The sequence below is a fragment of the Pundamilia nyererei genome, unplaced genomic scaffold (genome assembly GCF_000239375.1).
Source record: "Pundamilia nyererei isolate P.nyererei 1_Seehausen unplaced genomic scaffold, PunNye1.0 scaffold00004, whole genome shotgun sequence".
In the NCBI taxonomy this organism is placed as follows: Eukaryota; Metazoa; Chordata; class Actinopteri; order Cichliformes; family Cichlidae; genus Pundamilia; species Pundamilia nyererei.
This window is the reverse complement of record NW_005187405.1, coordinates 7,971,801-7,984,620: the sequence shown is the minus strand read 5'-3', so window position 1 is coordinate 7,984,620 and position 12,820 is coordinate 7,971,801. Positions and strand designations below refer to the sequence as shown.

Genomic DNA, 12,820 nt, shown 5'->3' with positions numbered 1-12,820 from the left:
ACTTCATCTGGGAAGCAGCCATCCCCTTTGGCCTTGAAGCGCGGAGTCGCCTATACAGCTCCGCCTGTCCTCTCTTAGCGGCTAGTACAAAAACACAGAAATCTGGCAGGGGCACATTAAGTGACTCAGCCATGCGTTTATCTGGAGTAGTAAATTTTGCCTAGGATTAGGATCCTTCCCCCCTCCCCCTCCCGTATCCTGTTAGATCCGGTTTGATTTACAATTGGAAATGTGTAAGTGAGCTTTCCGGGCAGCAAATAAAAAGTCCAAATAGGCCAGAACATTCTGATATTCTAATTAAGTCAATATTTACTGTGCATATACTAAATTTAATCCCACTGATAATCGGATGCAAGAAAGCTACGTACTATTCCTTTCAAATATGTAACATTTGATCTGCCAAAACTACCCCGTGCACATATTTCAGTGTGACTACATTAAACTATAAAAGTAGGACTCTAAAGGCTTCTTTCTAGAGGCCCTCTGACCACAAGCCTCCTGTTTGTTGATCTTATATTTTTTTGACCCCAAAGAGCTGATAACAGCAAATTATAAGTGTGACAAGAGGAAGTAGCTGGGGTCTGCGGGACTGATGTTAATCTCTCGTCAGGCTTCCTCTCGATATATCGAGTTAGTGCTTTTTGCAGCCTCAATAAAGGACCGTAAGCGGCAGGCAGAGGCTATACCAGTACCGAGACAAATGATCACCGGCTTCAATCTGACCCATCCTCGTGTTCAACGGTGTTCTCACAAACCGCTATCTAGTCAACCGCATTCATTCAGTTTTGCCACAACCTGCTGATCTTTTTGTTTTTTAAATTGTAATATGTGCTCTAACAACTAAACTGCATGTGTGTGGTCTATGAGCTAAACACTGTCACCACTCCTTGTACATTCTCACCATGCCAGCCCTGCCTTCAACAAACAGTACCTCTGAATGGCTTGTGAGCGGGAGCAGTCGAGCCACTGTGGGGGGGGGGATCTTTCATTACACCGTTGAATCTGATGGTTCAGTTTGCATGAATTATGTTTTGTGTTTTGGCTTTAAGAAAAAAAAAGAACAAACACTTCAAAAATATTTAATTTACTTTGACAAAGTACAAAAAAGGAGCGCAAATCTGCACATTTGTAAACCTGAAAGGTTCAAATATTACTCAATAATTTCCATTTTCTCTGTGTCGCAGCTCTACAGTGTTTTTATTTCTATAAATAACACGAGTGGAAACTATGCAATTCTTTACATATTGTACTTAAAGAGAGGCAAGTGCTTTTTTGTGAGTTTCACGTCACGCATAAATTAGCCCCAGTGTTCAGATCTACTTTGCCCTTCACATTAAACCTGTGTTTTACTGCTGGCTCAGCTTCTGAACTTTGACAGAACATAACCTGAATCTAGAAACTACTCTGGTTTGAGCCTATGGGGCCTTCTTAGGACATCAAAACATGGCTGAGACAATGCTCCACCTAGTGGTTTCAAGGCTAAACATTCAACTGCAACAAACTGAACAAAAAATTACTGGAAAAGAAAAAAAAAACAAAAACCAACAACTTTGAGACAAACACTAAAATATAATATCTACATAGTATCTTGCAAGAACACAGGCTTTCATGCAGCATCTGCTACAGCTGCAAACAAAACCATCAGATTAGCAGCAAAAAGTATTCTCCAGCAGGACGCCAGAAAAGTTGTTAAAACACACAGATGAGCACTTCTTAGACAAATGCATCAAATGGCAGTCAGCTGATAATTAGAAACACAGTTGGTAATATACTGGACTAAGTTATTAAGAGCTTAGGAAGGCATATAGCCCCACCTAGTGTCCCCTAACACAAACAGCACTGATCTACAGATCAGTGTGCCTCACTATGCAGGTGTTTTAAAAAAAAAACACTTTCACAGCACAGATAGTTGAAGGTTTACTTACATCTTCAGTTTTAGAAGGGAAGTCATTTGGCTTCTCTTCAGAGGAATCACAGTCTGAGATTTGTTGCCCACTATGCTTTTCAACATCTTCCTGAGACTCATCACCCAGGTCGCTGTCTGTGTCAATAACGGGAAGGTCATCTAGGAATGAAAGAAAGAGCTGTGCTAGTGCTGTCAATTTTATCTTATGGCGTTTATCAGACTATAGAGATAACTGAGCTGTTAATATATAACAGAAGTTTATCACCTTAAGTCAATTGCTTTTACTAAGAAAAATCTGGAAATGGACCACAAAGTAGACTGAGTTAAAGGAACAGTTAAGCTTTCAAAGAAATTAGTTAATTTACTGTATTACCCAGCGTTACAGACAATAAGCATTTTTTTGTAAATTTGCATCTGTACACCAGCACAGTAGGTTAAATAATGAAAATCTGATTGAAGGCCACACTTTGAGATTTTGATTCAAGGGGTTTAACAAAAGCGGTGCATTAACTAGTCACGAATTATAGCCAATACTACACTTAGTCCAACTAGCCCATTCTTGGAAAGCAGGAATGCACTGATCAGCTCAGCAACACCAACGGAGCTGGAAAACAACAGAAGACAACTTTCTCGAGGAGTTAAAGTTTACAATAAAGACGTGCTTTCACTTTTTGCACAATACTCACTCTTTTGCACATTTCAATTGCACTGTTGTGTCTGTATTGTTCTGTTCTCTTTGGTGTTGCACTGTTTTTGTTGTGTTTTTTGACAATTTTTGCACATTGCACTTTATGTAGTCCTGTGTTGATTGTCTGTTATATGTCATATAGAGCACCATGGTCTTGGACGAACATAGTCTCGTTTCACTGTGTGCTGTACCACTGCACATGAATGGAATGACAATGAAGCCACCTGACTTGACTTGATAATGACCCAAAACATACTGCAATAGCAATCCAAGAGCAAAGAAACGGTTGTCACCTGATCTCGAGTGAATAAGGGATGCTTTTCAGTTATTAAATAAATAAACTGAAGGCAGAGAAACCCACAAACGAGCAGCAACTGAAGGTGACTGCAGTAAAGGCCTACCAGAACATCTCAAGGGAGGAAACACAGCACATTTAATAGTGATGGGTCGGTCGCGAATGAAATGGCTCTTAGAGCCGGCTCTTTGACGTGAACGACGCGAGCCGGCTTCTTATCGAGAGCAGTTTTTTTTTTTTTTCTCTCACCCTCTCTCTCGCACTTTTTTCCGCTTCACTCAGCATGCGAGCCTTGTGCTTTACACTGGGAAGAGGGGGGAGGGGCGGTAGTTACACTCAGTAGCACAGGAGCAGAGCAGGAGGGAGAGAGAGAGAGAAAAAGAGCCAGGGACAACAACGTCACATTAGGAAGGTTTAGTAATCATCCACAACTATTTTCAGTTGCAGATGATAAAGGATTCAGAAAGTTTATTCATGCAGGCCCATATGACAGAGAATATGCATGTTCTTTTTGTTTTTATATTATAATTTATATTTAATTGTGGAGTGGTTTGCAGTGTTTTGTGTTGTTTCACTTTAAATTTGTAAAAGGAAAAAGCAGAAAATTTTAATAGTTAAAAATTGAAATGTGAATAGTTGATTTTTGTATTATATGATTTATTTATTAGATTTTATGTGGAGTGAATAAATAAAAGTATATTTACGGTGGCCCCTAGAGACAAAGCACGTAAAAACTTCAAATCACGTAAAAACTCCAAAACACATAAAAACACGTATAAACTCCAAAACACGTAAAAACTCAGAAGCACATAAAAACTCAAAACACGTACAAAAGATAACAGAAGTGCTCCAGGATGCTAGGGGCCGTGTTGAACTTTTGTTACCTAGTGGCTACACAAGCCAGCAAGTACCAACGACCGGATTTGGTGTGTGGTAGCAAAAGGTAAATGAACATTTTTTTTAAATTATTATTTGACTATATATGAATGCTTGTGTATAAATACACAAACAATACACATATGCTTTTAATTGTGTAATTTAAGTGATCTAGGTAGCTCTGTTTTGGAAGTTCAGTTCATACTAGAAATGTGTTTTGGAGTTTGTACGTGTTTTGTCTCTAGGGGCCACCGCATATATTTATATATAAACATATATAAATAAAACCACTTTTTTTTTACATTAGTGATTCCTTTTGTGCATAATTTTATATTGTTGTTAATAATAAATTAATTAAAGCAACAAAACAACCTGAAGAGCCGGTTCGGAGCCGGCTCTTTTTAGTGAGCCGAACCGAAAGAGCCGGTTCTCTAAAAAGAGCCGGAAATCCCATCACTAGCATTTAGTAAAGTCCATGGGTTCTAGTACTCAGTCACGGACTATAAAGGATTTTCATCTAAATATTAAGAACTACTTTTACATTTAAATGTTATGTTGGTTTGTCCAATTCATTTTGAGCTTCTAAAAATGGCAAACTGTAAAAAAAGTAACTGTAAATGAAGAAGACTGATAGTACACCAACATATGTTTTTTGTCATAAAGACTGAAACAAAGAATGCGCTAGTTTGACCATAAAGCACCTCCAAAGGTCAGAAACGATTTGTTTTGTCGTTAAAAAATTGACAAAAAAAAAGGAAGAAATTTTGAAGATAAAGGTGAACTTCAGTTAGAATAACCTGAAATGTAAAATTTCTCCCTCAGCAAGTCACAACTTAATTTTATACCTTTATCAGTGCTGAGCATGAGCAGTGCTCTGCTGTAAGACTGAGTGGAAGCTGTGGGTCTCCCTCGACTGTTACACTGCTGCTGCCTCTGTGCAGTAACTCTGGATGGATGCTGCTCCTGGGTCTCATCATCAGGCTGCTCAGAGTCACTGGAGCTCCATGCAATGTTCACTGGGTCCTCCTCACGGTGAGGGGAACTGCTCTGAACTGGGAAACACATACAGAAGGGGACAATGCAATGTTCGAATTGAATCACTATGAGGTGCTTGTTAAAACTGGAGACTTACTTCTGAAGACTATTGAAGAAATTACAAGAAAGCTTGCCTATAACAGTTGTGGCTGTGCTGAAAAATAAAGGTGGCTGTATAAATACTGACTTTCTAGCTTGTTAGAATTGTACAAACTCTGTTTTTGCCTCAGATACTATTTCCATTTAGGTTTGCACATGTTTTAATAATTACTATAAATCAAGCATGCCCCATGTTTTGTGTTATGTGCGCATATACTAGGTATCACGTTAAGAGAAACCCACTTAAAAGTGATCTTCAGGTGAAGGTGATTTCAAGATTGACCAGTACATTTAATCTGTCATTAATTATGTAATGATTCATTAAATAACCAATGATACAGAAATCAATATGAAAAGTAAATTTCAAATGACAACTAAAAATATGCAAATATGACAAATATATTAATAACCCCTTTTAAACATTTCCATTTTAAAAAAACATGTACAAGAAATTTACCGTTTCCACAGACTAATTTCAATTTAGATTAAGAGCACACACCCCTAAAGTGTTTTCCAGTCAATAACCAAAAAGTATGATTTTGTATTTCAAAGTAAAAGAAATGGCATATATGAGCTCTTTTTCATCTGGAAAGCTTCAGAAAGCTATGATAAGGAAACTTCCTGTTTCTACTTAGTAATTGCCCTGGAGTAATAGGATACACCCTCACAGTGTCACCCAGTCTAATTGTGCATTTCAAAGTAAAAGCCCTCTGAAACATCATACATTAGATATTTCTTTTCCTCTGGAAAGCTTCGGACAGCTATTATAAGGAAGCTACCTGTTGCCACAGACTAACTAATTTTATAACTGCTGTACATATTTCCCATTTTCCTAACAAATTTAAAAGAAATGAGTGGGCCCTGACTTGTGAACAGTACTGTACACTTAAGTATGAGGTACTTACAGAGTATTAAAAGTTGTGAGGTAAGGTAGAAGATAGAAAAGTCTGAGATGGACCATAGCAAAAAAGGCCAGCAAACTGAGCAAGATACCTGCAGCAGACAACTGTTTCAGCTTCTTTAGAGTAGATAGTTTTCTTCCTGAAGACGGAATGATCTGCAACAAAAAATAGAAATCCACAGTATGAACACAGTTGGGAGTAGCAGGGTGATAATGCTAAGAGATGGACGGAAAGCTGTTGCTCTTTATCACCTTTGTCACCGGACTATCCAAAAAACTGTCTCCACACTTCTCCCAGCTCTTAGCGGATGAAAGGGAAGAGAGCGAAGAGGGCTCCCTGCCCACTTTCGGGAGAGCATTTTGGATATCATCGGGAAAGAAAACGCACTTTATGTCCCTGGAGTACCTTTTACGCTGCAGAAAATTAATGAAGAAGTAAAAGGGGTTAGCTTAATAATAATAATTTTTTTAAAAGCCTTTAACGGTTTTTGCTAAGATAACCCTGCTGGAGGCTTTGATGATAATTTCACCTGTATTTACTCTGACAACTGAATTACAAATGACAGTGGCTATATTTGCTGTTATTAATAGTTAAAATATGATTCTAGCAACACATGCCTGGCTAGTAAACCCCTTTCCGCTGTGGGCGGGCAAAACCGGATAACATGGGCTGCTAAAGCTAACTAGCTATACTCCATTGAGTAGCATTAACTGGCTAGCTAGTTACCAGACTTCTTACCTTCCTGGAACTCATTGAGAAAAAAAAAACAGTCAATGCAGAGTTACTGAAGTGGTCTGTGTGCGTGTCCCCAAAGCGTCATTAGAAATATAATATATCTCGAACCCATCTTTGTGAAGTTACCGGTGTTTCCTCCCTCACTAATTTGCTAAGCGCAGGAACAAACTAGTGGCGCTTACCCAATCTGGAGGTGCGTTTCATAACTCACCAGCGTGGACCGGAGGCGGATATGGGTGAGATTCTCACACCAAATCACTCAGTTATGCCTGTAAAATTTAGATTGATTCACTTTTCTTGAAACTCTTAATACAGTTTTCTTCTTGAGTTTGCTTTTCTGCACTAGGCTGAACTGCACAAGTTTAAATACGTACCAAAGGGTATATTATTCTACTGATACAGGTAAAAGTCCAAAAATCATTACTACAGTAAATATACAGGCCAAGTTACTACTCTTTATAAAGAGTCATATCACACTGTCATTATTATTTTTATCATTATTATTATTATTATTAATTGGAATTGGAATCTATGGTGGAAGCCTCTTTAATGCATTTCTCATTTTTGCATGGAAGCAAAGGGACCTTCTCTTTAATAATAACAATAACTGTTTAAAAGTCTTTAAGCTTTTCAAGTTTTTCTTCCCTGCCCAAGCATTCAATGCCCTTTATGCCTCATTCTCCCATTCATACAAAGAATGTTAGAGTAGCCCAGACATACATACAAACACTTAAGCACTTTGACACATATTCACACTCTGATGGATGCATCGGAAAGTAACTTGGAATCAATATCTTGTCCAAGGGTATCTGGCGTGCAGAATAGAGCAACCAGCAAACCACCAACCTTCCAAGTAGTAGATGATCTGCTCTACCTTTCTGAGCTACAACCACTCCCATTTTGAATCCAATTATTGCACTTCTTACTCTTCTACTTCTTACTACTTTTTAAAATGCTTTAGTTATGTATTATTCCGAAAATTAAGTGGATTATTATAACTCAAGCTACTAAACAACATATAAATAGTTAAAATAATCAATAGCTGCGACATGAAAAAGACATAGACAGCAATAAATCAGTAACTGTTATCCAATGACGTCATGTATATGATTCTAAAAACTGTCATTTTACTTCATATATATTACAATGTACAACCTCTGAACTATTAACCTACTTTAAGTAAAATATCTAAACACTTTTTTTCTGCAACTGAACTATCCATCACAAATTTTGGTTTAAATACTATGCCTTATTGTGTGAAAGGTTCTTTTTACACAATAAGAATGTGATAGGATCCAGGGCTCCATATGAGCTTGAAAATTATGACAGCAATGAAATGAGTCTTGGCTTGCTAAACTTTGCATGGCCACAATCTTGATTTTTGCATCACTGAAGTAAAAAATCTTGAGCAGGACTGTGCAGAGACCTCTACAACAGACGGAGCTAATTCCTTGGGATGTTCGACTACATATCCACTTCCACTGCTTCTTAAATGTTGAGTTGACCAGACCTTTCTAACCTTGTGTCTTGCAAAATTAGTCTGTCACACTGCTAGCAAAACCTACACATCAGTTGCAAACATATTTTTTCATCAAATAGTGACTTATGTGAAGGAGAGGATTGTAGAAGAATTGAGTTACGGTACCAAATACTGTAAAAATAAAAAATAAAAAATTAGCACATCCGAATCTATAAAGAACTTTGTCACAAATTTGGATCGAAATATGTGCTTCAGACTGTGATGGAAAACAATGATGTGACTGTCGTTCCAGGCATTTTGGAGGCCTTAAAAGCACAGCTCAAAAAATCAACCCAAGAATCTTCTCTTCCATGTTTTGTGGTTCAAGGAAGACAGTCGCCTGCTGCATAACCACTGAATAACAGAGACAAGGAAATATTTATTTACATGGGAAGTTACAACCCTCTTTTCAAAATATAAGTACATAGGCTGCAGCAGATGACCACCCCTTACTGACCCTGGTTCTGCCAGGGGTTTCAGTCTGTAAAAGGGAGTTTTTCCTTCCCGCTGTTCCCACCTAGTCCTTGGTGGTCCTAGGTGGTCCTAGGTGACACACTGGAAAGATTACATTTGTCTGATTGTCAATTTCTTCCCTAATACTGTGAGGTCTTTACCTTGCACTTTTTGGACACTCTAAGTTGTTCACATAAATTGCCTCTTAATTGGAAAATAAAACTAAACAGAAAATGAAATAAATAGATGTTTGTGATTTTCTCAAGAACATTTGACTTGTTGAAGGCAAAGGGGAAAAATGGTTTGTAGTAAATCTAATAAATGATAATATAGAAAGAGGTTTTTTTGGTTGCTGATTAAAACAAACTATAAATGCTGTACTAGATACATTATATTGCCCAAAGTATTCACTCACTCACTGTGTTCCAATCACTTCCATAGACACAGGTGTGTAAAATCAAACACCTAGGCATGCAAATTGCTTCTGCAAACATTTGTGAAAGAATGAGTCGTTCTCAAGAGCTTAGTAAATTCCAGCGTAGTACCATGATAGGATGCCACCTGTGAAACAAGTCCTGTTGTGTAAATCCCTCAGTACTAAATATTCCACAGTCCACAGATGTAAAGAAGTCCTGTACCTTCTACCTGTCCCCTTAAAGCCCCCGATTAATTTGGAAAATGAAGATAAAATTTGATTTGTAATTCCTTCTGTCTGAAATCAGCTACAGAATAAATTAAATCTCAGGTCATGCTAAATGAATTCAGGCTCATTCTGTGATGATACTGGATATGACTGGGTCTTTTTAAAGCTTTTTAATTTTTTTGTCATTCATAGATCTTTATATATTCTTGAGTATACTGGCATCTTTAGTTCTTGTTGTAGTTAAGTGTTCACTTAAGCTTTAGTTATGTTCTCACTTCCTGTTTCATAGTTTCGCCTCTAGTGTGCTTAGACGGCGGCCCTGCGACCCGGCCCCGAGTAAGTGGAAGAAAATGGATTGACGGACAACAACCTCCCGTGGACTCAAAAGGTGATTTTTATTACAGCAAATCCATTCGAATCTCAACATCTTTCAAAGAGCAGGTTAAACATACAAAAGCTCACTTAACATGTTTTTTTTTGTTTTTTTTTTATTAAATATGTAAAAAGCAGGTCAAGTTATTCACAAATAAAATGCAAACATGCAACATGATTTTTTGTCGGGGAATGCATAATGAGTGGGACATAAAAAAAGAAAACAAAACATTTACCATTCATTAATTATTGACAGTACATGTTTACATTCTTTTTCATTTACACAATAATATATGACTAAAGCATCGTGGTGCACTGCCCAGTTCAATATTAGTAAATGCAATATTAAGAAAGGGTATACAATGTACTTACTGGAATATAGTGTAACAAATTGCTCAGTGAACTGACATCTCCCTAAGACCTGTGATTAAAAAAAATAATAATAAAAAATATCCCAACAGTTCCAGCGGAGGTTTACAACTTAAAACTGCTGCTTCATCATAAGACTACTCCACAATGTTTCTTCCTTCCCTATGTTTACGGTTTAAATCTCTATCACTAAAGCCACCTTGTGTGGTGGGAACAAACGCTAAGCCGAGCACACTGATTATCTGAAATCTTGTAATTTGTAATGACAGCTGTGACACAGTCATACAGTTGGGATTTAACTACATTTTATTATCCTCCTTCACGAGGATGCAATTCAGATCCTTGCACTATTCCTACGTCTTAATAACAACAACAATAATAAATACGGTGAGGGTCTATGGACAGATTGTCCAATACGAAGTCAAATGTCAGTGCAACATATGGAAGGAGGTTAAATAAGAGCTACTACGAGCCCTTCCAGGGCTTTGCTTATTGCATTCTTATGATTAATATTGTTGATATGAAAAAAAAAAAAAGAAATAAAAATAGCAGGGAGTCTAACACTTGCACTGACAGGTAGTGTTACCTGTCTAAACTTCAGCATTTCATCACATCTACTGCAGGATTTGAATTGACTTTGCGCCCACACAGTCCTCTGATGGTCTGAGCTTGTCCGCTGGTGGAGCTCATTGCCACAAACCCGCCACAGCAGTTCACCAAAAGTCACAAGAAACATTGAACAGTGAGCAGAGGGGTACAAAAAAACCCCAAACAAAAACCTGTGATGGTGCTTCTTTCAGGAGGCTTCTTCATGTGCTCAGTTTCGGAGAGGATGAAAAATAAAAATGAGGACAAGTGAAAATCCTTTAACAGTTCTCACATAGTCAAAAAAATTAAATTAAAAAAATAAAATAAAGAGAGAGTGGGGTGTAACTGCGGTGAAGGACGATGGCAGTCAGTATTCATCCTGCTCCTCCTGCTGATCGTCTGGCACCTCCTCGTGGGCTTGCTGGTCCACTTCCTGTCCGTCGCCCTCAGCTAGCTCCCCTCGTTCCTAAAAAAGAAAAGAGAGAGTTGAGGCAAGCGCATGTGACTGCACACAAACACTGAATTAAATCCACATGATTTCCTCAACAATGAATGAGCACGATCCTGCTTGGATCAATCTAAAGGCCCGGACTGACCTGCTCATCGGAGGCGTACAGGATCTCCATTAGCCGATCGACAAACGGGGCGTTTTCCTCCCCCTGTTCCTGACAGAGCAGCTCCACCTCTCGCAGCTTGCTGAAGTAGTAGTCTCGCTCCTTCTCCACTCCTTCCAGTGCCAACTTTAGTGTGTTCACCTGCAAAAATAAATGTTCAAGCATTTCAAAACACACAAACTCTGAACAGACTCACAACGTTAAAAGATAAGCAGAGAAGAAACACAAAGCTGATTAAAACTGATCCGAATGATTCTTTCTAAGAAAACGACTCAAGATAAACTGTTTAACTGATACAAGTTGTCTTCAGTTACATGTGATTTGAGCACTAGAGCAGCTCTGAATGATTGAATGCAATCATTATATCAGTAAAGGATCTACCGATCAGTTAAGTCTTTGTCTTCTATTCACCAGTTTCTGCTTAACAAATGTACATAAAAAAAAAAAATCAAATAAAAAAATCAAATGCTGCCTGGCAGCATTTTCTGGCTTGTGGTCACTGCACAAGAGCTCCAAGCCCGCTTCTTCTTAGTTTAATCCTTGGCTTGAATCTGACATGTACTGTACCAAATTTAATGCAGCCAGCAACATTTTGGATCTCAGAGTGGAACAACTACACAATATCCACACAGCATTTAGCAGCTTTGTATGCACAGGGTTTTTTTTTTGTTTTTGTTTTTTTTTTAACCAACCACATACAGTGCCTTTAAAATGCCTCAGTGCTATTTTTAATATTTGGAAACAAGTTGAATGCCTGCTAAGATTTTAAATCTCTAGTACTTTGAATCTCCAAATATGACGTGTCAGGTGTAACATTAATCACAGCCTATTTCTATACCAGCTGACTCCTAATTTGACACAGACTGTATATAAAAGATAGATGTAGCTCCAGGTTTGAAGAGTGAAATGTACAAGTGCCTTAAATCTGCACCCTTTCTTACAGCCAGTAGGGGGCGACTTTGGCCATGTTCCACAAAGCAGGTTTAACAAACTCAGTTTGAGTTTTGAGTGCCACAGAAGTTGATCACAGCTATTAGTTATTATTGAATCATTTCTGAGTATGTTCTCTCTCAGTCAAGCGTATGTGTAGCAGAAGAAAAGCTATCATCAATGGAGCTCCAATACCAGGATTCACCATGGCAACGAGTAAATGAAGAGACGACCCTCCATTTTAATCCAGTGGACGGAGAAACACGAATCAGTGTCAGTGAGGACCATGCCAGGAAGCCAGAAAACAGCAATTTTATTCTGTCATTCGCCCACACTGATTACCAACCTGATTCAGTGAGGGCCAACCAACCAATTTTACATTGGACCACAACCACGACCAAACAGTTAAAGCCTGGAGGGACAACATGCAGACAACTGAAGATAAAACTATATCTTATCAAAGAGAAAAGACAGTTTACTTACCGACCTGTAATATTAGACCCAGTAATACAAATGTGGGCAATTTGGAGTGAAAAATGTGTCAAAACTCCTGCACTTCAACATGAAATGACTCGTCTTTCAAATTTAGTTCCATTCAAAAATATATACATAGTAAATTCAGACTCAGTTTTAGGGCTGCCACAAACGATTATTCTGATAGTCAACTAGTCACCGATTACTTTTGCGATTAGTCGACTAATCAGATCATCATCCATTGGACGTACAGCGTACAGCTTATTGCACCAGCAGCATCTGCTCTTATATAACTATCATTAGCTTACAGCTTTAAGTGTTT

General features: G+C 38.1%; 2 protein-coding genes across 4 annotated transcripts in view; both read right to left on the bottom strand.

Moving 5' to 3' along the window:
- spidr (scaffold protein involved in DNA repair) overlaps positions 1–6,745 on the bottom strand; it is a 44,642-nt gene extending 37,897 nt beyond the window's left edge. Inside the window, exons 1-5 of the mRNA XM_005721451.1 lie at positions 6,540–6,745; positions 6,053–6,214; positions 5,893–5,956; positions 4,611–4,817; positions 1,926–2,065 (exon numbers count right to left, since the gene is read on the bottom strand). Coding sequence (XP_005721508.1) covers positions 1,926–2,065; positions 4,611–4,817; positions 5,893–5,956; positions 6,053–6,214; positions 6,540–6,554 — 588 coding nt within the window. The 5' untranslated portion in view covers positions 6,555–6,745. The remainder of the gene's footprint in view (positions 1–1,925; positions 2,066–4,610; positions 4,818–5,892; positions 5,957–6,052; positions 6,215–6,539) is intronic.
- Positions 6,746–9,527: 2,782 nt separating this feature from the next.
- mapre2 (microtubule-associated protein, RP/EB family, member 2) overlaps positions 9,528–12,820 on the bottom strand; it is a 20,154-nt gene continuing 16,861 nt past the window's right edge. For all 3 annotated transcript variants that reach the window (XM_005721450.2, XM_005721449.1, XM_005721448.2), the window contains 2 exons: positions 11,077–11,235; positions 9,528–10,946 (listed from right to left, as the gene is read on the bottom strand). In XM_005721450.2, the coding sequence (XP_005721507.1) occupies positions 10,848–10,946; positions 11,077–11,235 (258 nt within the window). In that variant the 3' untranslated portion in view covers positions 9,528–10,847. The remainder of the gene's footprint in view (positions 10,947–11,076; positions 11,236–12,820) is intronic.